The sequence below is a fragment of the Athene cunicularia genome (genome assembly GCF_003259725.1).
Source record: "Athene cunicularia isolate RWA chromosome 7 unlocalized genomic scaffold, athCun1 chr7_part2, whole genome shotgun sequence".
Lineage (NCBI taxonomy): Eukaryota > Metazoa > Chordata > Aves > Strigiformes > Strigidae > Athene > Athene cunicularia.
This window is the reverse complement of record NW_020799108.1, coordinates 2,285,015-2,309,807: the sequence shown is the minus strand read 5'-3', so window position 1 is coordinate 2,309,807 and position 24,793 is coordinate 2,285,015. Positions and strand designations below refer to the sequence as shown.

Below are 24,793 nucleotides of genomic sequence, written 5' to 3'. Positions count from 1 at the left end.
TAAGAGGGTCAAGAGATCTGATAGCGTCTCCACCTATGTCAGTCACTTTTCAAATCCATGAGTCATCCCTCATGAAAAAAACTCAGATTCCTCTGCTTAATCCAAGAACAACTAAGAGAAAAAGATCTGCTTTCATCCCTAAATAGTAGGGATATTCCACTCACTACCCTCTCCACGCAAGGCAAAGTTCTGTATCTTGTTACTAACTTCCCATTAAAAGTACAGTAGTAAGAATACTTTTGTTCCGCACATAGAAAGTACAGAAGTTCAGGTATGCACCAGAATGAGCAGTATTTAGCCTGGCTTGTAAGTGGCCCCCATTAGAACTACGGGTCTAACTCTGATCAAGACCCCAGGGTTCACCATATCAGGCTGTCAGGTCATACTGCACTATATTAGCATTACTGCTTCCTTAAACTGAAAAGCATCAATTCCCAGTTACACATTAAATCTAGTCGTTCCAGTTTACGCATATGATCATTCCAGATCTAAATGTAATTCCTTAAGAGTTTTAAAATTACACCTTCTAGCAAGTGGAATTACTTCTAGCAGTCTATCGACTCTAGACTATCCACTGGCTGGGTAGCAATTGGAAGTCACAGCACTGCCAACTATTAAGGCTGTCTGAAACTTCACAGCTTAAAAACACCATTAAGAACAGCTGCATATTTCTTTGACAGGTTTCAATTCCTTGGGACAGGTGTTTGGGTTTTTTGTCGGGTTGGTTTGTTTGTTTGCATTTTAAACAAACCAGTTCAACTGATTCAGAAGATCTTATCTAGCAATTGAAATAAAAAGATAAATTAAAAAGAAGGCATGAAATCTAGGTCAAACAAAAGGCAAACATGAAGTCCTGACAATTATGGACAACAAGCAACAGCACATGATGATCACAGAAATCTAAACGATGCTTTTGTTTTTCTTGGGAGATAAGCAATCTAGGTTTCCTTCTCAAATGTTTGCACTTTCAGAACAATATTTTAAAAATAAACAGGTCATCACGTTTAAGAGTTCGATTTTCTTTGTATCAGATACGGTCAATAACGTGTCTTTCACTAACTCGATAAAACTATTTTCCACTACTTGAAATCCTACTGCAGAATACATTCATCAGGCAACTATGACAGTACTTATAACATGTTCACAGTACAGTTCTGGGTTGTGGGGGGTTTTTTGTTTCTGAAGACAAGGAACATACTGGGGAAAAAGCCAAGTACTGGAAGTCCCAGTAACACCCACTGTTTACATTAAAATCAAATGTTAAGATAAAGATACTTCAGATGCTGTTTGTTATTTTTCCTCAATTCTACCTTATATGATCTGAAGATATTTAAAGGTATATTTATATTCTCAGATATCATCCCCAGAGTGGCTACTGTTACTAATTAAACATCCAACAGAAAAAGGAATAGTTGGAAGCATTTATTCATGTGCTTTACACATTTGGGACAATTTCAAAACAGACTGAATTACCCCTTTTTACTAATTTTTACTTTTAAAGTAATAAGTGAGCCAGAAAAAAACCCTTCTCACTTGAATTTCCAAAAGAGTTTCACAGCATATGTTTCTATCTCTATTAATAATAGGACACAGAAGTACATCGAGGACTAAATTATGTGACATGCTTTGGTTGCCAGGAAGCTAGACATAGTCATCCTCACCTCCCCTCTTCTGCTATGAGGTTACCAGCCGGGTATGTCTGCTACAACATTTGTGCACATTAACTTTCAAGCCCTGTTCTACTACCAGAATATAGTTAATTAAAGCAGACAAGCAAGGAACCCACAAACACCTTATAACTAATGTTTATAATGATGCAGATCATTCTGTGCCTTTTGATGCAACTGTGTCAGTGCCTGCTGACAGGTATGTACCATTTTGTTTTTCTAAAACAGCCATTGATCAATTAAGTATCACAGCACAATGATACTCTTTTCAAGTCAGTCTATAATCTCTATTTCCAGATTTTATACTACTTTTAAAACCTCAAAACTGTAGAATTATTCATATCCTCATTAGCTTTAATGAAGAAAAGCTGGGGTTCCAAATGCTGCAATTATCAGGTTTTCCTCTCCTGTATGTGGCCAATCATCAAGTTTTCTAAACTCTGAAGCAGCACAGCTACAAAACCATTTATGCTGCACCTTAATCCCTTTCCGCACTATTTTTTTTTTGTCTAAGGAGGTGAAAGCCAACTCTTCCGTATTACTTCTGTCTTCATGAAAAAGCGCTTGTTGGTTGCAAATCTGCATTTAGATGAAGCAGTATATAAATTAAAAAAAGAAAAAAAATCCATACACCTACCCTAAAACCTCATTTAAGAACCATACCTGTGAGGCAGGACAAGAGGAGGTGTCCAACAGGCACCTTCTCCCAGGGGAGCAGAGAGGACTCCAACACCAGCAAGCTTGGTATAAAAATAACATCCCAGAGTGGTAAGGTGCATGAAGTGGCATAGGACAGTTCTTGGAAAATGTACTGAATGTGTAATTATTATTTATTCACATATTCACTGCCATTTACGGGAATTTCTTTTGACAGAGTACAGTGATAAAAAATTAGACTGTGAAATGGCAGCAAAATCTCTGAAACTTGTAAGCTACTACAGCAAGGATGGCCCAGTTCAACAAAGCAGTGCAGTAAAAGGAGTGACAGATGGTCCCAGTTTCCCAGGGACATTTTTCATTCCATTCTGGTGTATTATTGCCTAGTAACACAATTTAAAACTTATGTTCTTCCTGTAGTGGTTGCAAGCAAAGAACAGGAGCCTGAACTCCTCATGTACCACAGTAGCTTGACCACTTCATGAACATTATCAGCACCATCTTTCCACTACCCAGAGAAACTGCTGCTTCTCACCTCTTTTGGCAGGCACAAAGCTCACAAAAGGAAGTACTCTGGGAAACTGTTCTAGGTAAAACCAAAGTTTTATGTTTGTGTCAGATCAGTTCCTGTGCAGTTCAAAGGGCAAGAGCGGCAGGATTCAGCAGAGAGAGACAACACTATCTCTCTTGAAAGCAAACACACACTTAGGCTGGCTGAAGGCTGCCAGAAAACAAGAGCCAAAGCAAAACTAAGCCAAAGAAACATTCATTATATTTTAGTGGCCCTACTAGCAGCAGAGACTTCATACACTGAAGTAAAAACCCCTTTCCCAGAAACACAGGCAACCGACCAGGCTACATAAGCAGCTGTACACAACTGCTGCTGTCTTCTCTTTCACATGGGACAACCAGGACAGCATTCTAAAATGGTTATAGGGAAATGAGAATGCGACTTACATAAGACAGTAAAGAGACCATAAATTGCTACAAGCCCTTTGCTGTAACTCATGCCAGCTTCGTGAGGGCTGGAAGGAACAGGGAAGGTTTCTGAAGAAGGGATTCTGAACACAAAAATGCCATATGTTCGTAGGCTTTCATCTTCACAAAAATAATAAAAAAAAAACCTTTCAGAAGGGAAAAAAAGAAAAAAACTTTTCTGAAGTGCACTTCAGTTTGATTTCTTAGATTAATTTCCAAATGAATTAACTTTTCCACTTTGTGTTTATACATGAGACTCCACAGAATTCTAGCTATGATGTTACTTGAACTGCCATGAAGTGAGTGCTGCTACCATACAGACTAAGCCACCATACACAATAACGCTACAGAAGCTGTCATTTAAAAGGAGAAATTAAAATTCTTCACCCCTTTGTACATCAGTTACTATAACAAGTTTGCGGGGAGGGGGGCCAGAGATAAGAACTACAGTTCTATACAAGAATTATAAATAAAGCCAGTGGGTAGTGTTAGCTCCATATAGATCTGATAACTTGAAACTAAATACACCACACATGGTGATCAAAGCTCCTCACATTGTACATTTCACACCTATCTTCAGCAGTTTAGCTTCAATGTTGCAAAGGTAAAGTATCTTAAGACACATAGTTCCTGTTGCTGTATTGTTTGTTCATCTCACTATTGTTATTCTGTACTGACCTGCAGGAACTTCTTGATCATACAGTTTTATTCCTTAAAGCTTTGACTGACTATTAGATATAAGTGAAAGTTTGGGGAAAACTTCCTTGAAGGCTGAACATAAAACGATGTAAGAAGGAACATGCCATCTAAGAAAAACTTTTCAGAAGTGTTAATATAAAATGCATTAGCACTATATGAAAGAATCCTCAGATTTTAAACATGTTAAAACATTAAGATCAGGAAAATCTCAGTACTCTGAAATTCAGTTCTTTGATTTCTTATCAGTTGGTAATCTCTATGTACTCCCAGGAAGGCAAGCAATCAGAACTTGAAAGTGACACTAACATGACCTGGGTCAAGCTAAACCTAGAAGTTTAAGCTTAGGACCTCAATCAACAGAAAATGAGGACATTTCTTCAATAGAAGAGCAAGTCTTCTCTAATGGAGGTCCTTCCAAGAAAATGATTAGCAACTTGATTGCATTAACTTGATTACATGATCTACCACAGTGTATTTTATTATCCTCTTGAGAATTATACCTTAAAGTTAATAAATATACACTTTTCCCAGTGCATTTTTTAAAAAAAACACACTAATTTCTATAATTACTGTAGCCTGCTAAATAATATGAGTAGACCTTGAGTTAAAAGTTAGCTCTCATTTTATTTGAAAATTCAAGGAAAACAAGATATTATTTTGTTAAAAGGACAGTAACAAAAAAACCCATAGATTTAAAACTAGTTACATTTAATTAGTAAGAAATCACACACCACATGAAAAAATAGAACTCTGCAAAAACAGTAGTATAAAGCCACATACTATTTTCATTACATTCTAGGAAGCCACATAATGCATATGTACATACTTTATTGACTAGTTTTTCATGCATTTTTTTCTTAAGTTTTGACTATTGATTGTTTTCAAGTCAATTTTCAAGTCATGCAACAGAAAAAGCATCTACAAATGAAGCCTCCAATCAAGCTGAAGTGTACACGTAAACTTCATTAATTTTAAAAAGTAATTTTTTAGAATTACCCTTTCCCCTATATTCTTTGCAATTGACATTCCTTGTAATTTTTCTACAGTAAGATAAATTTGTTTTACACATATGGGAAGTAAAGGTTTATTTCCCAAGATTCAACTGTAGTTATTAAGCATTTCTTTACCAGACATTTTTAATCCTACAGTTTCTTCTGGCACAAAAATTAAGGGTAAAATTGAGTGAGGAGCCCTGAACTGAACAACCTAGAAGCAGCCTACAAGTCCTAATTTTTCTTATCTACGTCTAGCATTCCCTACCAAAAAAGGAACAGTACCAGACAACCTCTCAGAAGTCTGCATTTCTCTGCTGTAGCTGGTCTCTGGTCCCAGAGCCTGACCTAAGGTAACAGCAGAGAACAGTGAAGTTCTTGTGCATTTGCAGTGCACGGCCTGGTCTTCCTCCACAATCCCAGATTTCTAATACAGAGAAAAAGGCGTGTCCTCACTGGGAACTCTGGCTGTCAACTACTGCACCAGCTGTTTCTGAGACAGGATGCTTCCTTCTCCACTGCAGCCCCTGCCCTTGACACAGGCAATGGCAAGTGCACTTCTGAAAATCCTTTTCTAAAAGTCTCCTTTGCTCTTTCACACCACTCCTTTGATACTCATCCAAAATGGTCCTAGTAACAGATAACTTTCAGTGTTCCTTCAGATTCGGGTATCCCATATTGATTCTCCAGTCCAAGTGATTTGCAGAATGCCTCGTATTTTCAGATAACGGTGAAATCCCGAAAGCTGCAAACCCTTCAAACCCGACAAAAATTTGCTTGATTTCCTTCTTTCAAAGAGCCACTTTCAGTTATGTGGATAGACAGTTCTTCCACTAGAAAATAAGAGTTTGAACAAAAAAAAATGAAGACATTCAGAGAGATGGAGATACAATAAGAAGCATTTTCCTCTATTCAAGAGCGAAAGTCAACTCAAAGAAGCGTCTGGCACCCTTTTGTATTTAGTAAGATTTACCACACAAAGCTGAAGTTAAGATAGCCTTTATACACTTCAGAACACAAGTACCCCCAAAAGTTATCATATTTTTTAAAAGAGTTTTTCTTACCTCTGCCTCTCAAGCATCCCTAGTAGCTACTGTTTAAAATGACCAATAAACAAGACAAGGCAATTATCAATTCCTGTATCACTCAGCTTCTCCTCCTTATTGTCAGCTAATCTTCCTCAGTTTTGACTTCTGGATTACCTGTCTTATCTTCTAACAAGGAAGAAATCTTTAAAAACAAGGGTGCAATTAAATGTCTGAAAAGAGTTTAGGGTAAAGGAGCAAGAATCAGACTACTAGCACTGTAACAGCAAGAAAACAGCTCTAACAGATTAATCTGAATTTAAAAAACAAAAAACAAAACAAACAAAAAAAAACCTAAAAGAAAAACAAAAATAAACAAAAAAAAACCAAACCCACAAAGGAACTGGTGCACATAGAGCCAGCACTAGATAGATTCAGTCAAGGGCTTGTAGAAGGCAGCAGCACAGCAAATATATTCTCATGCTAGCAAGTTCAGCATATTTTTACATTATTCCATTTTTTCCAGCTAAACTACTTATTCCTAGATGTCGTTTCTTGTAACATTTTCCTGAATGCATATTTATTTAAGGGTTTTTTTTAAACTTCATTTCTATTTGGCTAATTAGCTGAACTTTAACTACATAGAAGCAGCATTGTATCTTGACCCTCAAATGCGTAATCGTGAATAAAAAATTTGAGTTGTTGAACTATTGTTCCATCTGTCTTTGAAGAAAGGGAAGAAAACTAAAAACCCTCAATACCTGAGTCTTCAAATTACTGTAACAATTTTGATATTAATGCCATCTTTGCAGAATAACAACAGAATGAACAACAGGAGAGCACTAATACTTAAGAGATTTATAGAATCCCTTAAAGGCTTATTGGAAAAGGCCTTTAAGATCGAGTTCAACCATTAACCTAACACTGCCAAGTGCAACACTAAACCATGTATGTCCCCAAGTGCCATGTTGACAGGTCTTTTAAACACCTCCAGGGATGGTGACTCCACCACTTCCCTGGGCAGCCTGTTCCAATGCTTGACAACCCTTTTGGCAAAGACATGTTTCCTAATATCCATTCTAAACCTCCCCTGGCACAACCTGAAGCCATTTCCTCTTGTTCTATCACTTGTCACTCAGGAGAAGAGACCGACACCCACCTCACTACAACCCATTTTCGGGAAGCTGCAGAGCGCGATGAGGTCTCCCTCCCCTCAGCCTCCCTGTCTCCAGACTGAACAACCCCAGTTCCCTCCGCCGCTCCGCATAAGACTGGTGAGCAGCCTTCTGCTTCTTTGCAGAAGAGACTTCTAAACTCCCCAGAAGACGAAGGCGTGTTCTCTTTTCATACACATTCTCAAAAGATATTTACTGTATGACAGGTATATCAAAGGACAGGGCCGCCTCCATCCCTACAGCCTTGCGCACACACCAGCCTCTCCGCCCCACAAAGCAGACACTAACTCGCATGCACTTGGCACCTTCAGTAGAAGTCTACTATGCTTCAGCTCCGCAGCTGCAGTACAGAGCCAGTGTCCTTCCCAACCTTTTGAAGTCGGGCTAGGGTGGGCTTTCTGTTCGGCTCCATATTGCATAAACCAGGAAGCTGGCACACAACCGGGTTATGTGTGCATTTCTAACGGCAATTTACACGTTCTCTTCCTCAAGCATGTCAATTGTGCCTTAAATAAAATAAGGGCTGATGTCTCAAACCTCCACACAAGAATTGCGTTACACCTGGTCGGGGTTTAATCTTTTAGGAGGGATTTGCTTTCACAATAGCAATGGTATCCGCTTATCTCTCTAGCACACCATTACAATATCCCCGTTACAACAGAACAGTTCTGAAACACAAATCCCAAACTGTAAGAGACCTTTCTACCAGTATTTCAAAGCTTTAAGCAAGCTTCAACTTTCTGGAGGGAAGAGTCATGGGAATTAGAAGAACAGAACTGCACACAGGAGCTGTGTACCTATCAAAAATAATGCAAGCTCACTACACTGAAGCAGTTTCCCAAAACAGTACCAGGACCTGCTCCAATTCCTTGGGCCAGAACACAGTCACTTCTGAAAAGGAATGAAATAACAACACCTCACCTCCTTCACCACTGCCTTACACAACAAGGTCTACCACAGGAGGCACCTACAATTTCTTGTATTGAGGTAGTCTTTGGAGCCCTAACTGGAAAGCAGAACAAAAAGCCCCCTCTCTCCTCCATCCATTTGCAATCTAAATAGAACAAGAAAAATAATAATCACAAAATCATTTGGGATGGAAGGGACCTTTAAAGGTCATCTTGTCCAAACACACACACACACCCTCCACTGCAATGACCAGGGATATCTGCAACTATATCAGGTTGCTCAAAGCCCCATCCAACCTGACCTTGAATGTTTCCAGGGATGGGGCATCTATCACCCCTCTGGGCAACCTGTTCCAGTGTCTCACCACCCTCCCTGGAAAAAATGTCTACCCTATGTCTAGTCTAAATCTACCCTCTTTTAGTTTAAAGCCATTACCCCTTGTCCTATTGCAAGAGGCCCTACCACAAAGTTTGTCCCCATCTTTCTCATAAGTTCTCTTTAAGTACTGATAGGCCACAATAAGTTCTCCCTCCCCAAAGCCCACTCTTCTCTGGGTTGAACAACTCCAACTCTCTCAGTCTCCAAGGCTTATTATAAATAAACCCCTATGGGTAAGTATTTAAGAGCTCAGCTTAGTTTATAGCAAGACAATCCACCAAATTATCTTTCCACAACAAGGTTACGTTATTTCCACAATGCATATCACTCTCTTGGTAAACATTAACATGTGTGTGCTTATGCATCAACACGTGAATACAGAATTCCAAGTATTTGTTACAAAAATCATTAAGAAGGAATAAGCATCTTCCACAAGGTTATGCTTACACAAAGAGATATTAAGCTCCTTTTCCTGAGGACATTTGAATGTCCATTCAGCCCACCACTTGTGACCAGATGCACTCAGAATGACCTACCTCCCTCCCTCCATCCCTCTCACTGTTTAAGGACAGAAACTCAAACAGCTTCAGTTGTCAGACAACCAATTAGCTATAGCACTTAGTACCCAGATGACAAAACACATTTTCAGGTCGAAAGTGTTACAGCTGTACAGCTGAATACTCCCCAAAACCCACACGACCCAGGTCCCAAACCTTCTGCCTGCCGTATGTTTTTGATACTTTTTTTTTAAATACCAAAATACAAATCAGATAATAGAGGGATCAACAGAAAATTAAATTAGAAAAGCACAAGTTTCAGGTTGCATTTATCTTACATAAAAAGGATTTTAACTCCAAAATCCCCTTTTAATATTTAAATAGTCAATCTTATTCCAAAACTATCAGGAATTTTATTAGCATCACAGATCCACTGACACAGTTAATTTTTTTTTTTTTTTTTTGAAGAGAAGTAATAAAATACTTATCACAAACAGAAAACTCTGGTGGTTACAAATGTTCAGAGAAAGAGTTCACAGTTCATAATGTTCAAACACAAACATTACAGTGGAAAAACTAAAAGTTTGGAGTCCATCTGGCAAGAACCTCTATAACCACATTTTTACTTTTAAAGTAGGTAGAGCTCAAATAAGTAACCCTTGCAATATGTTCCAAGACAATATCTATTTTAAGAAAATTACATTATACAGCACTAAATATGTAAAAGCTTGTAATTTTTTCTAGGCTAAATAGGAAGCTAATTTATGCATACAGGCCCTGTGTTATAGATTGAGCTATAAAACTGGAATTTCTTTAATAAGCTAAGCAACATTTGACCAGGTGTCTGTTCTTAAAGCTATGAACTTCTCCTGAAGCACATTTCTAGACCTGAAGTTTATTACAAGAATGCTTCCAGTAACCAGAAGCACATGATAGTGTAATTGCACACCCCGGAATGTAATACTACACTTAAAAAAATGGTTATTTTAATGATTACGCTAATGAGTTCTGAACTTCCAACCTATGTGCATACAGTTTCATAATTACACAGCTTGAAATCCTCATCAGCAAATCCAAATGCTCCTGAAATCCAAATCATTTTATAATCTTGAATAATGCATGGCACCTCTGCAGAAAGAAATTAAAACAAATTTCATAAAAATGCAAAGCTTCATAATCTGTATTCTAAAAGAAACTGCATTACTGAAATAAAGTGTTGCTTAGTAAGTACTAATGATGGTGGTTCCCCCCCTCCCGTACTCACAGTTCAGATCCCACTTCAAAAATAAACCGACTAAGTCCTATCAAAATATCCTTTTACATACATACATATATATATATATACACATATATATATATATATATACACATATACATATATATATATATATATATGTATATATATGGTGGCTCACAGCATACCCTACTACACAAGAGTGAAATCAGACATCTGTTTCCTAAACAAGCACTGGCTCAAAATGGCATAAAACCTTTTCTTCCTGAAAAGTGTGACAACATATTTTTTTTAAATAGGCTGCAACTTGACTGGCTTGCATACTATTTAATCAACAACAAAAGCAAAACTCCACTTTAGTTCATCAGAAGGCCAGCAAATCAAGGTATGCAGTTCTGCCATAAGAATGTCCCCCATCCCCAACGCTTGTTTTTGTTTTTAAACTACATGTAAAGCATAAACTGAAAGGGTTTTTTAGCAAGCGTTGGCACTGTCCTTTTGAACGAGTTAAAAAGCCTGTGACTCAAGATGAGGGGAAGTGTCATCATCACAGTCAACGCAAAAGAACAGATACTCCATTTTGATCTGAAATTGTCTTGTGTCGCATATCTCCATATTTTCAAGTGTTGAAAAGGATAACGATAGTATTGAAAATATGCCCTTTCTAATACTTCCCTTTCTTGTAGACACACAACGCATAGCTAACTATCGCACAACTGAAGAATACTTAATACTGGGACTCTCTTGATAGAACAGAAGTTACACAGAGGTTTCACTCATATTAGTGTTTTGTCTTTGTATCTTCATCACCCAGAATTAGCTATGAATATTTCAGTAAACAAATATTGTCAGCAGTAACAATTTCATATCCCAATAACTTTGATTATGGGAAAGAACAACTGCAACCGATTATAAATACAAGGGAAAAGCAGAATGCTTTAAATACAACAAAGAGAAGAACACTGTATCACGCTTTTGAAGGCTGTAAACACGTTATTTGGAATAAAAGTTAAATTGATTTTAATTTTTACCAATTTAGAGTTTAAAGGAATGAATTTAGTTATCTTTTTGCTAATCAAACATTAATATTTCTGCTCATCTGTAGCATCTCATTACTGAAACCACAAAATATGAATGCAAAACCAGAAGCAGCAAGTGTCAGAGACAAATATATACACACATACTGACACAGATACTAACCACATCCTGAAAATTATACTTAGAAAAAAAAAACCATTAAAACCAAATCAAAGAACAACAGCCCTTACACACCAGTTTTGCCAAATTTGTGCACCTTCATGTTTCCCATCTTGAACACACCAGGCTTTTTAATCTACTAATCCCCATTTTACTTCATTAGCCTCAAGGAACTAAACATGAAAGTTACCTGCCTCTAGACAAAAGTTCTCTCAAACAAGGCATTCAACTTACAGAGGCATAACCAAGACCGTGCCAGAAGCACTAAGTATCAAAAATCTGAAGCATGTATTTCCTGCAGCCAGTTTAACAGTCAGTAAAAGCACACACATTAAAACAGTAACTTGGCCATGGTACTAATCAACTAAATGTCATAAAACATTTGAGTGCCAAAACCCTAGTCCAGAGCAACTTTCACCACCTTACAGAGGAAAAAAAAAAAAAATAAAATTGGGTTTTCTTTTCTTTGATTGATGTCTTTTTTGGTGGAGATTTTCTGAAAGATACAGAGCATGTAAGTTACAATAAACCAACCTGAACTATCCTGTGTCCATTGCACATTTAAAATGTTACCTCCACATTATACAAAACTAACATCCTTAAATTGCTTTCTTTGCTACCAGACATCTCTCTTATGTACTTACTTCTTTATATCAAAGGGATTTATTATTTTTTTAACTTCTCCAGGGAAAAGCTGACTAATAAGCAACAACTTGTAGAGCAGTCTACATAAAAAACCACTACAGCATATACTTCAATAGGTAAAAATTCTCAGCTGTAACTAAGTCTTATATCTCTTGCTTTGTTTTTCCTAAACAAGTGTATCATACTGTCATACAATGAACTGAAGAATATAAAAAAATCCCAACTTTTCTGCATTCCAGTTATCAGAAAGTTACAAAACCCTAGAGAAAATACTAGAAAACTCAATTAACTTAGTGAAAACAAACTATCTTAAAACTATTCAACACAAGCTTTGACATCCAATTCGGACCACACATTACTGCTGAGGCAGCACTAGCAAGAGGGGCTCTCACCAGGAAGAATTACCAAAGCATTTTCACACGACACATGTTACCAAGCACATATAATAGTAATGTAGACCTGGTTTATATGCAAATAGAACAAGCCACCCACTACAACATGCAAAACTGTGGAGTTGACAGCAGTTAATATCATCCGCTGTACTGCCTATTTTCTGAATTTTGATTTGTTTTGAATTCAAGAGGAAACCACAAAGTTAAAATAAGCAGAGCTCAAAAACACTGCCACTCACAGTAACATGCATTATGCATCCCAGTGCCATCATTTCACAGTGTTGGAAACTGACCATTTATTCCATCTTTTTGTTCCCCCTCCATCATTTATTGATCCAGGGCAGCACTTGCTGCTTACCTCATGAGTAGCTGTGCCTCCTTAACACTCTATTGTTAAGGACTGTCAAAAGCTTTTGAAATTCCAAAAAAATTAGATCTGATAGCTCTCTCCAATTCACTGTTTTGTTGTCACAGTGAAAGAATTTCAATAGATTAGCAAGCACATTTTCCTTTGAAGGAACTGTGCTAATTTACTGCTATCAAAGTACAATCTAGAGCAGATTAACCCTTAAAAAAGCATCATCTACTTCCCTCTGCCACTGAATCAGAGCTTGATGTTCTGCAATGCCAAACACACCTTTGGTTAAAGGCACTGAGGTTAAGTGCAACACTTATTTTTACACAAAGCAACTGATTTCATGGGAGGCTGCATTACTGGTTTGGATTCATAAGAAAGGATGACAAGGAAGCAACAAAGCTGTGGCTTATTCATTTATCACACATGCATATAATCAAACCAAAGAGAATCAGTGCACAGATAAATGTACCAAAAAGTCTTTCACCTATTTAGGGACTTTAAATACCAAATTAGATATCAAGTCAATTAGATCCAAATATCTCCTCCCCTTCTAGCAAAGCTTAAAGATCCTCTAGCCATATTCTCAGTGTGGAATAGCAGGGGTGAAAGCTCAAAGGCTAATAGGCCACACTAAAATGATTTAAAATATTTGTAGGCCTTTTATAGGGCTGGTTCTTATCAGATCGTATGAAACCTTGTAATAAGTATGGACATCTCCTCACACACGCTATGGCCCAATTTCAGTCTCAAATGGAAGAATACTTCAGCCTCTCAAACAGCAGCCCCCTCACATGATTCTCCCCTAGTTTAATCAAAAAACCTGATTTGTCACTGCAGCTGCTGCTGTTCGGTAAGTCTTACTTACCACTGTTTTACCAAGGCCTTCTGAAGAACATGTCAGTGATGCATCATATGTAATTGAAACATCACAGGAAGAAAATTGAGGAGTTTGCTGTATACCTAAACCGCCCCAACCACTTCAGCAAGTAAGATTCCAGTTTTCCAGTAGTTCTTCCTCAAGGCAGCCTCAGAACTATGGAGTCCCACTAGCACTGTTAAAGCAGAAGATGCTTAAACCTACATCTGTGTGTGAACTACCATCAGCAGCACGTTGTCAATCAGTGACACCCAATAAAACATAGCAAAGGCTTTGGCAACAAGTTAAAAGCTGGATGGTATATCAAATATTCTGCAAACTACTGCTGATATTTGCGTAAGTGTTCCTGTATCAGTACTTCAAAATGAGGAAATACTGGGTGGACATGTTAATTTTTATTACTTGATGAGACCACTAACACATTTTCCTTTGATGTGACATCTCATTTTACAACATCTTATGCTTATGGTCTTATCCTTTATATACAGCTGTGTCATTCCTCAGAACCCAATCTTTAGTCTCCAAATGCTACTGGAAACAACTCTTAGGGTGTTTTAAGTATTTTTTCAGTAAATATGGACAAGCAAGAAACACAAGTTTGATAAAAAGAACATATATCAAACAGAGCTCCACTGTTTTTTAAGACTTCCCAAACAAAACACCATAAAATGACACTAATTACACCTTAGACAACTTCCCAAGGTACTGAGAAACCTTGGAAAACCGAGCATCTCATTAATTGTAAGCAAAATGTTGCACTTTGTATTAAGTCACTGAAGAATCAACAGCATACAAAACTAGCATTTCTGTTTGCAATAAACAAAATTATTTTTTAAATCACTAAGCATATGGTACTATAAATAGACAAAACTATTTGTCTTAAAGTACAGGCATATCCTATACTTGGATCTTCAGTTTCAAGACACTAGATATATTTTTTTTTTCCAATTTTATGAAGAAAAAAGCCTCAAAGTATTATAATTTATATCCCTCCTCCTCTATGCTAAAATGTCACCAATTATTTTCCCCAAACTTTCTTGATAACTACAAAAGAAAATTTAGAAGGGGCTTCTTTGCAGCTACTTCTCTACCCAGAAAGGACATCTATCTTGTTTGAATCGAAAAGTTAGAGACTTACAGCTTTTAAAATTAGTAACTGGCCTGTTTAGATTTTCAGTAACAAATCACAGGAACTCCTCCTGAAATTCAACACAGTTGAGGCAGCTGTTCTTGTCATCACAGGATTTGTCTGTTTGTCACACATATTCAACCATGACATTTGAATGATTCTCAAAAACTTAACTCTAAGCAAAAAAGAGATTATAAAAGATATTTTAAGTGGCATAAAAAAAGATGTCTTGCAAAACTCACATTCATTCACCACTCTATTTTCATACAGCAATAAAAATAAACACAGAACTGCTTGAAAAGGTTGTCCCAAATCAACTGCTAGACTCCCCTAATTATCTTAATCATTTTGGTCATGCTTTTTCTTTGTTCCCTCCAGTTCTACTATAGAAACCCGTGGGCAGATATGTTTAATTTAAGTATATTTAACACCCACTTCCTCTGTCAGATATCCAAGAAATAAGAGAGTTACATTAGTTATTTGCAAAGACACAGTAAAAAGCAAAAGTCATATTTTCATCCAAGCTCTACCTTATCTTTGTCTTCCACAACATCTGCCAGTACGTCATCTGGGTCCAGGATTCCTCCATCTGTATACTCCAGGTGGTGAATATTTACCCAGGAAGTTGGATCCTGCAAGACAGGCAGAAGACTTCTTAACATAACCTTGTATTGTTTTAATGCCACCAGACAAAGCAGTTTTGCATCCCATGTGCTTCCCACTCATTTCCCTCTTTAATCATGAGGTTGAAGCTTGGAGCCACTACTTGAAATTGAAACCAAGAGACTGAAAACCACAGACGCATAACATTACCTATAGAACACCATGCAAACAATCTTTAAAACGTACATTACCATTTCATTATCACTCTTTACTTAAGTTAAATAGTAAAAATAAGGCTAAATTAAACTTTTTTCATTTTGCAACAGTTGATGATTGGAATATGTGGGTTATCAGCAGGCACACACACACACACATATATATACACACACACACACACACACACACACACACTACGTGTTTTTATATATATATATATATGAATAAAAACCCCACAACCATAGTTTCTTTCTCTGAGGTGGTAGGTCTGGCTATTGTGGCAAAAAGAAATTAATAGAATAAATAAATCCCAGTTTGTTTTCACAATAAATGCTCTCAAATTCCAATGCAAAGTTGTCCACCATATTAACAAGAATCATGTTAGTCTTCCAAAACTAATGTTTTCCTCATATATTACTAACTACTTCACTTCAGTAACTGGGAACTTTGCCATCATTCCACTGACCCTGAAGTCAAAAGGCTCAGAGTGCACTGCTCAACAGCAAATTCTCCCTGACATGAAATACAAACCAGGGAGCAGACACAGTCTGTAACCACTGTTCCAAAACCATACCAGCTACCTGTGTACACATAACTTGCAAGAGGGACAGTCTAAGCAGTAGTTATGTCTGAACTCCCTCAGTTAACATTTTGAACATTTATCCTGTTAGGACCAGCTATGGTGGTTTGACAAGCACATGACAGCTGATTGAATACTCTATGGTATCAGCATTGATAAATGTTGAATTGGCACATCCTCCACAGTACGCTGAAGAAAAGAAATATGTTAAGATTACAAAGCATATTTGAGTCCTCCATCAAATATTATGGAGACTGGCCAGAATATGCTAAAATTAAGGGTCGAGAAACTGGCCTGCACACACATAGCTTTGAGAAAGGTTTCTGGAACGGACGAAGAGCACTGCTGATGAGAAATAAACAATCCCAATGACCTGTATTTCTAATTCCTTCTTCTTTGCTAAGTCTAAATAGATCACAGTCCTCTGAAGCAAACTGAAGCACAACAGACACACTATACAGACTAGCAAGTGTTGGTAACACGGGGATGTTATGGCTGTTGCTGAGCAGTGCTTACACAGCATCTGAGCCTTCCCCATTTCTCACACTGCCCCTTCCGTGAGTAGGCTGGGGTGCACAAGAAGTTAGGAGGGAACACAGCCGGGGCAGTTGACCCCCAACTGACCAAAGGAATATTCTAGATCATGTGACACTGTGCTCAGCAATAAAAGCTGGGAGAAAGAAGGGTGGAGGGGGGCTGGGTTAGAGTTATGTTTATCAGCTTTTGTTTTATCTATTAAACTGTCTTTACCTCAGGCCATAAGTTTTTTCACTTGTACCCTCATGATTCTCCTCCCCAGCCCACCAGGCAAGGAGCGAGCAGGCAGCTGTGCAGGGCTTAGAAGCCTTAGGTTAACCCACAGCTTTTTTACCTCCTTGCACTTGTTTGAGGGTTAAGTGTACCTAAGGTACAGTATGGCTGAATAACAACCAACCAATTAAGCACATAGAAGTATCTCTATTTGTAACATGTCTATTTAATCTGTAATTTATCTCTACCTACAGTTATTTCATTTCACAGTGAAACCACCCATTTGTGAAATAGCAAATGTTTGTTCATTCTAGGTATTGTGTTCAAAATTACAAAATTTAAGAAAATCAATTAACATGCTTTTGTCTCTACAAAGAGATAAAGCATAGACAACTATTGCAGCTCAAAACTCTATTTTAAAGCCCATGGTTTAAGTATTTTTACCATACCACAAAATTCTAAGATGAAAAGGCAGAGAAGAAACATATCTCTGCCAACAAGCAAGCATGTTAACTTAGATCAAAAAATTTACCTACTGCAGAAACCTTGTGAAAGAGTGTCACTTGACCCTACCAATAAACTTACAAAGTATAATTCTCTCAAACTGGAATGCACCAGTAGCTACAAGATGTTCCTCCTGAACCTTTTAACTAACACAATTACAAAAAGTTTTCATAGTTTGAAACACTAAAACAGCATACTTGGAAAACCACTCCTCTTAATTAGCCAAACTTCCGCAGCTATCATTTTTGTCTGAAGATATATTAAAACCTGTTATACTTATTATGTTGTTCAAGTGTCCTGTAGGCAGAATAAAGCTGATGTACAAAAAATAAACAGTTGATTGGAATATTCACTTCTATTTGTGATTCAGGAGCTGCACCAACCCAGATGTGTCATTGAAAAATAAAGAAAAAAGGGCTGCAAAAGCTCTGTTGTCCCAACAGAATGCAGCAAGTTGGCAGGAAACAAGCTCAAGACACACAGCCACCCGCAACTACATTACAATTACCCAATTCCTAACCTTCCTTTTACTTTGGGCCACAAGAAATACAGTAATTTAATGGTTTTGTTAGTGGTCATATCAAGAGATAAGTAGTCTCTAAATCAAATCATTTTGAAAGAACAGAAGATGCCATTCCTTACCAATCTTTAGATTCCTTAAAAGAAAGGCATGACAATTCACACTGGAATAAGAACTAAACCAGAACATGTTTCAGTTTCTTTAGCAGAAAAATACTTCTTAACAGTTTAGGTATTACTCCCCAACATACTATGAATCAGGTAAACACAGAGTGAGCCACTACGACTTTTTGATCTCAAGGACTCCCTAATTACAGTAACTAAACAAGACAAAACACTTGCTGTTTCAGAAAGACAAATGTGAAACTAGCTTCTAGCAACTTAGCCAGAACTTCATCCCTGAAAAGTAAAAAGACATCTACTAAAGGCTAGGTGGGGCAGGAGGGAAAGGGGAGGGGGGAGAGAGATGCTTTTCGTAGACATGTTTGATGAAACAAATACTAAGTACTGCTACACTGCCTAGGTGCAGGAAATTCCCTCTGCACAGTCACAGAAGTAACAACAGCTCATCTGACCAGCAAAAATCACCCACCCATTCCAAAGAGTTTTCAAAGTCAGAGAACATTTTCTGTTCTTTAGATGAACTCCAAAATCACTGCCATGCACAGGATACAAACTGTCTACAGAAAAAACTCTAAAATCTATATAGCGATTTCTTCTGTGCTTTTTTACTCCCACCAAGAGTCCAGACAGCTTCAATAAATAAACCACCAATATTCTAGCTAACTTGCCATATAAAATAAGCCATTAACTACCAGCAGAGTTGAGTATCTTAAGTCCCAAATAGCATTTAATCTACATGATGAATAGGGAATAGACGGAGGAAAAATGAATGTGTGTGCATATGCATTCACATACACACACGTTTTAGACATTATTTAGAACTCAAAAGGAATAGGTCTGAAAAAATAACTGTGGTACATCCAAAATGGAATCATCATTGGAGAAATCAAAACTTTCCTTAAAAAGGGATGGTCTTATTTTAAGTTTCTTACAGTTTAGTAAGATACAACAATCACAAAGAGCATCATGAACACTTCAGGTTTCCATATATTCTAAAACCACTAGGCAGGGGACTGCATTTCCAAAGTAACAGGGTAACTTTATAAAGTGTATCACTAGAGTTCTTGCAAAACAGACAGTTTTTCTACTTCTACAGTCTGAAAGTGTAACACCAGTATCAGAGGTGATAGGCTGTTAAACATGTGAAGGGTTGTTCCCAGCTTGCATATGTTTACTACAATGAAGTAACACTTCTTACCTGTTGAAAGCAGAAAATGCTAGATTTATAAGTTTTTAAACAATACAGGGTAATATTACACTTATCCCATTTGTGCTTGGGGAAGGGACTGATTAAGGACATATTTACTAAGAAGGCACTTGCTGCTGAGTAAACTACCACATATAAAGCAAAAAAAAAGTGTAAGAACTGTATTCTAACATGCTAGGACAATTTTATTTTATCTTTCTCCCCCCCCCTTAACTGAGAGGTTCTAGTTTTCTAGTTTGAGATTAAAGTCCTATTCTAATTCTGACAATGTCTGGAATGATTCCTCCCAGTATCTCTTTAATCATCATCACTAGAAGTTCACATGCTCAAGAAGAAAGAATTAGTTTTGAAAAAGGATGACTGTAAAAATCCTATCTTGTAAAAATAACACACTAACAGCAGCCTAGAAGCTCTGGGCAGCATTCAAGTATGGTGACTGTCTATCTGTGCTCCTAAATGCTCTCACTTTAGGAGAAAACCCATCTACAGGTTTTCCTCAAAACGGCTCCAAAAAATCCAAACAGCACAAGTGGGGAGAAGGTCTCTTAGAACATGGCATATAACCCTTATGCAGATGCTTAGCTGAGGTATACAACAGAAACATCTAAATATATAAAGAAAAAGTATGAGTAAGTTACCTGGTATAATACATACCAGCACTTCCCAAATGAATATTGAACAGTTACTCTAACATGCATTTTACCTTAGGGCTGCAAGTCATGTTTGCATTTAACATCAAGCCACTTAAAAGCTGTTTATCATCATTTCCTTTATGTGTGGGAGAACACTTTAGGAATTACTATGCAAATATTTACCAAACGTTAAATTAAAGCCAGGTCACATGAATGCGCAAGTGTGATGTAGGCAGAGAAGTGACATAAATTTTAAAAAGTGGTTTTGACATTCATGTTGTCACAGAAACCTAACTTAACTGTTGCCACCTCATGAAACACCTTCAGTGTTCAAAGAGTTTAAAATAAGTTCAAGAATGGGCTGAGGCCAACTGTATGAGTTTCACTAAGGGCAAATGCCGGGGGCTGCCCTTGGGCCACAACAACCCCCAGCAGCGCTACAGGCTTGGGGAGGAGTAGCTGGAGAGCTGCCAGTCAGAGAGGGACTGGGGGGGTGATTGACAGCGGCTGTACAGGAGCCAGCAGTGTGCCCAGGGGGCCAAAAAGGCCAATGGCATCCTGGCTTGTGTCAGCACTGGCATGGCCAGCAGGGACAGGGAAGGGATCTGACCCCTGTGCTCAGCACTGGTGAGGCCGCCCCTCGATTCCTGTGTTCGGTTTTGGGCCCCTCACTAAAAAAAAGACATTGAGTGACTCGAGCGTGTCCAGAGAAGGGCAACGGAGCTGGTGCAGGGCCTGGAGCACAGGTCTGCTGGGGAGTGGCTGAGGGAACTGGGGGGGCTTTAGTCTGGAGAAGAGGAGGCTGAAGGGAGACCTCATCATCCTCTACAGCTCCCTGAAAGGAGGGTGCAGAGAGCTGGGGATGAGTCTCTTGAACTGAGTAACAAGTGACAGGACAAGAGGTAACGGCCTCAAGTTGCACCAGAGAAGGTTTACACTAGATATTAGGAATAATTTCTTTCCAGAAGGGGTTGTTGGGCATTGGAATGGGCTGCCCAGGGAGGTGGTGGAGTCCCCATCCCTGGAGGTGTTCAAGAGTCGGGCTGACATAGCGCTGAGGGATCTGGTGTAGTTGGGAACTGTCAGTGGTAGGTTAAGGGTTGGACTAGATGATCTCCAAGGTCTTTTCCAACCTTGATGATTCTGTGAATTCTTCTATGTATTTATTTTCAGTCAATAAACACACATTCAAGTGAAAGACCAATCAGTCTATAATTAAAAGACATTAATTGTTAGGGGGTTTTTGTACACATCTGTAGACAATGTTTTGTAATGTATCAAAACCTTAGAGCACCATCTTGATTCCTTTTGTTCCGAACTCAAATAGGAAAGCATCAGTCTACTTTTCTTAAAACTAAAGCAACACGTTTTATCAGCGTTGCAGTTTATATAGTGTATTTCAGACTGTTAATGAGCAAGTGAGTCCTAGCAAGTTTAAATACATTTCAGCTGGCCCATCAATAAAACATTTAATGATTTTGCAATTAATTATTGTTTGGTGATGTTATTAGTTCTGTGCAGAATGCATAAAATTAATTGCAATATCTATCATGGAATTTTTAATTTAAGTACAGTAAAGATAGGATGCACTGAAAAATTCAGAAGTAGGACTGACTTTGTAACACTCCTCCCAAAATAACTCCTCGGGTCAATATTTTTGAAGCACCTCCACATTATTGCTTCATTAGACCAAATAGACTTCAATGAAATACAGCATGAAAAAGGATGTATTTTTAAAAATGGAAATTACATATGCCTGTCTCCCAGCAACAGAATAAATGCTAGGTCAAAGTTGGGGGGAAGGACTGGACTCTGGCTACATTGTTTTCTGTCATTTAGACAGCACAAAAATAAGATTAAAAAACCCACAACCAAAACATACTTCCTGATGAAGGGGATATTTTCGCTTAAGGTCAGTAAGACAGAGATATTCCACCATTTAATTATTTTTAGATTGTATATTGCAATGTGATCTATTACCTCCCAATACATATTTAATGATTTCTATACGCATTCTAAGGCTACATTATGTATCATTTATCCACAGCCAAACAGCAGTAAGTATTTGTTACTCTTAAACCACAGCTTGCAGAGCAGAATACAAAAAGGGAGTTAGGAACAGATGGACGAGATTGGTCACAGCTTCAAACTTCATCTCCAAATCCTTCTCAAAATTTATCACTAAATTAGAACAGCCTCTAGCATTTTGTGTTTGTTTACCATAACCACCCCCAAACAAGCCTGAAGTGGTACTCCAAGTCAAACTGCATTTCAACTGCCAGCAACTGGGCGGCCATCATCAGCTGTAGTAGAAGGCGGCTCTAGTTTTCTGGGAATATGAATACTGAGTTCCCAAAATCAACAGCTGATCAGGAAGCAAATGTTTGCATACTATGTATTATCACTGCTGGTTGTTCTCAGTCACAGCAAAGGGATTTCTCAGGAATGGTCTAGAGCTGAACAGTTAGATGTCAGCAACAACACAAGGTACATGCACTTGAACGTCCCTATACAACTTAAGACAAACCCTAATAAAAATGTATCACACCCTGTCCTACTAGCAAGCAAAGAACTACATTCACACATGTGAAGACAGTTGCAATGGTAGAACAGCATCATTTCTGTAACAATATTGTATGTTGTTGAGATTACATTTTTATGGAGTAAAAACAAATACAAGAAGCTTCTATAAAAATAAAAAATGAACTGCTTTCTGCACAAGCAGTGAAGTCCATTCCAGACATTTACTAAGTTTAGCAGATCCTAGCACTGACCAGATGCAAATAAATCACCTTATATAGGAAGGACAACTGAGTATAAATTATGTTTTCTTCTCACAAACTACCAAAATCAGAGAAAAAGCAACATTTAGGTTTCACTGCTCAGGAAGCTTCCAGAGTTTAGTTTGCATTACAGTATAACAGTAAATTACAAACCTGCATTTCTAAGTCTCACTGTTGAAAATAAATTCTTACCTGGAATTAATTACCTTGTCTTTATAGCTCTATAGATCAACTGCATAAAATTAAGCACGACATTTTTTATCATTACTAGCTGGGAATTCAAAAGCAGAAGAAAACTTCAAGAAACCATCAATACAAGGAATAGAAAGACATTACAGCACAATGAAACAGTGAGAAAGATTCCTCATGTATTCCACAGTATTGTTTCCTTCACCAAAACTCTGTATCTGCTTGCATTACAAGTGAAAATGCTTTAAGATGCTAGTGAGATAATAAAACTTCTTTACAGTCTTCTATCAACTGAAGTGACACTTCTCTTAAGTCAGTAATATTCAAGAAAAAGATCTATACTGATCGAGCTCAAAAGACAGAAATAAAAGCTGAGACAAGGGCAAAGGACAGAAGGCAGTCTGCTCAGAAAGAAACTGCTTTTAAGCATCCTGCAGTAAAACTGTGGACAACACAGAACACCATACAGTAGAAATAGTCCCGACTAACAAGCTTTCAACCCCACTACCAAAACATAACTTTGCTTCCCTTTCTATAATCTTCACAAATAGGTATTTTCATTCCAGCTAATACAGATACAGGCATGTAGCCCTGAAACTGTTCTTTACCATAAGCCATAAAGTGAAGCAAACAAGAAATTTAAAAAAAAAAAAAAAATCAAAACCCACAATATTGACTGTTACATCATTTTGAGTAGTGTTTGCATCTGTCAGCTTCCTACCAGGAAGGCATCTGCCAATGAAGAGACCCACTCGTAACTCAGCAAGAGCTGCTCTCTCACATTTCCCTTTCTGCAAGAAGAGGCCCAATTAAACAAACTACTTGAGTAAATGCTTTTGAAATTACAGGCTGTATCACATTACTGCAACACATTTAAGTACATAGCTGAAGTAATCACAAAGATCTTACACATTTCATCAGCCTAAGACAGGTCACCACTGCTTGCTACATGAGGGTGTCTTTAAATAAGTTTTCACCTAACAGTAACTTAAGCAATCTTAGACCAATTACCTCAAGAAAATTAAAATGCTAGATTACAACATAACCATTGAGCATGATATCATCCTAAAAACACTAGCAGCCTACTCCAATTTCCCTTAGTAAGCCTTCCTTACTAATTCACATACAACAGTTAGTGTATCTGTTTCCATGTTCAACTCTCAAACGAAAAATTTTTTCTCAAAACAAAAAGTATCTGTATGCATGAGGAACCTATAGGAAATAAATAAACTGAAGAATCCTTAGATCAGTATAATTTTTTAAAAAGCAAAATGTCACCTGCAAATAAGCATCAATGACCATCATTTCACAAGGATTAAAATCACATCAACCACAAAAAACCTAGATCTCAAAAGATCAAAATAATTTTTAACATGGGTGTTTACTGGAGGAGGACACACTTGATCTGTTTGCACCTGTTTACATCAGCTTGTGTGTCCTGTTTTCAATACAGAAATAAAATGAGAGATTGCAGGAAGACAGGCTAAGTAATATATCCATGATGCTCTGTTTCTGGCCAAAGTACACATTTTGATTTTCAGAGAGATGAAGAAGTTTTCTTCACACACTAAAACAACATAGAAGTTTTACTCAGGAGGAATAAATTACACATTCAAGTATGAGCTGAACCAAAGATTTTTCTTCAAAACAATCTGCCCTACCGCTTACAAGATCTGCTTTTAAACTATAGTGAAGGAAGCTATTCCATGTGAACAAGCAATTTTAAAAGTTAAAATCTCATTTTATGTATTTTCACATTGTTAAGATTCATTCACTTTCTCTTTCAAGACTAGTTGTGAAAACTTATCCTTCACCCATTTAATTTATACATACATATATATATATATATATATATATATATATATATATATATATATA

At 37.5% G+C, this 24,793-nt stretch overlaps 1 protein-coding gene across 1 annotated transcript in view; it reads right to left on the bottom strand.

The window, feature by feature from the left end:
* PARD3B (par-3 family cell polarity regulator beta) overlaps nucleotides 1-24,793 on the bottom strand; it is a 494,000-nt gene that overhangs the window by 381,668 nt on the left and 87,539 nt on the right. Inside the window, exon 4 of the mRNA XM_026853194.1 lies at nucleotides 15,340-15,441. Within this exon, the coding sequence (XP_026708995.1) occupies nucleotides 15,340-15,441 (102 nt within the window). The remainder of the gene's footprint in view (nucleotides 1-15,339; nucleotides 15,442-24,793) is intronic.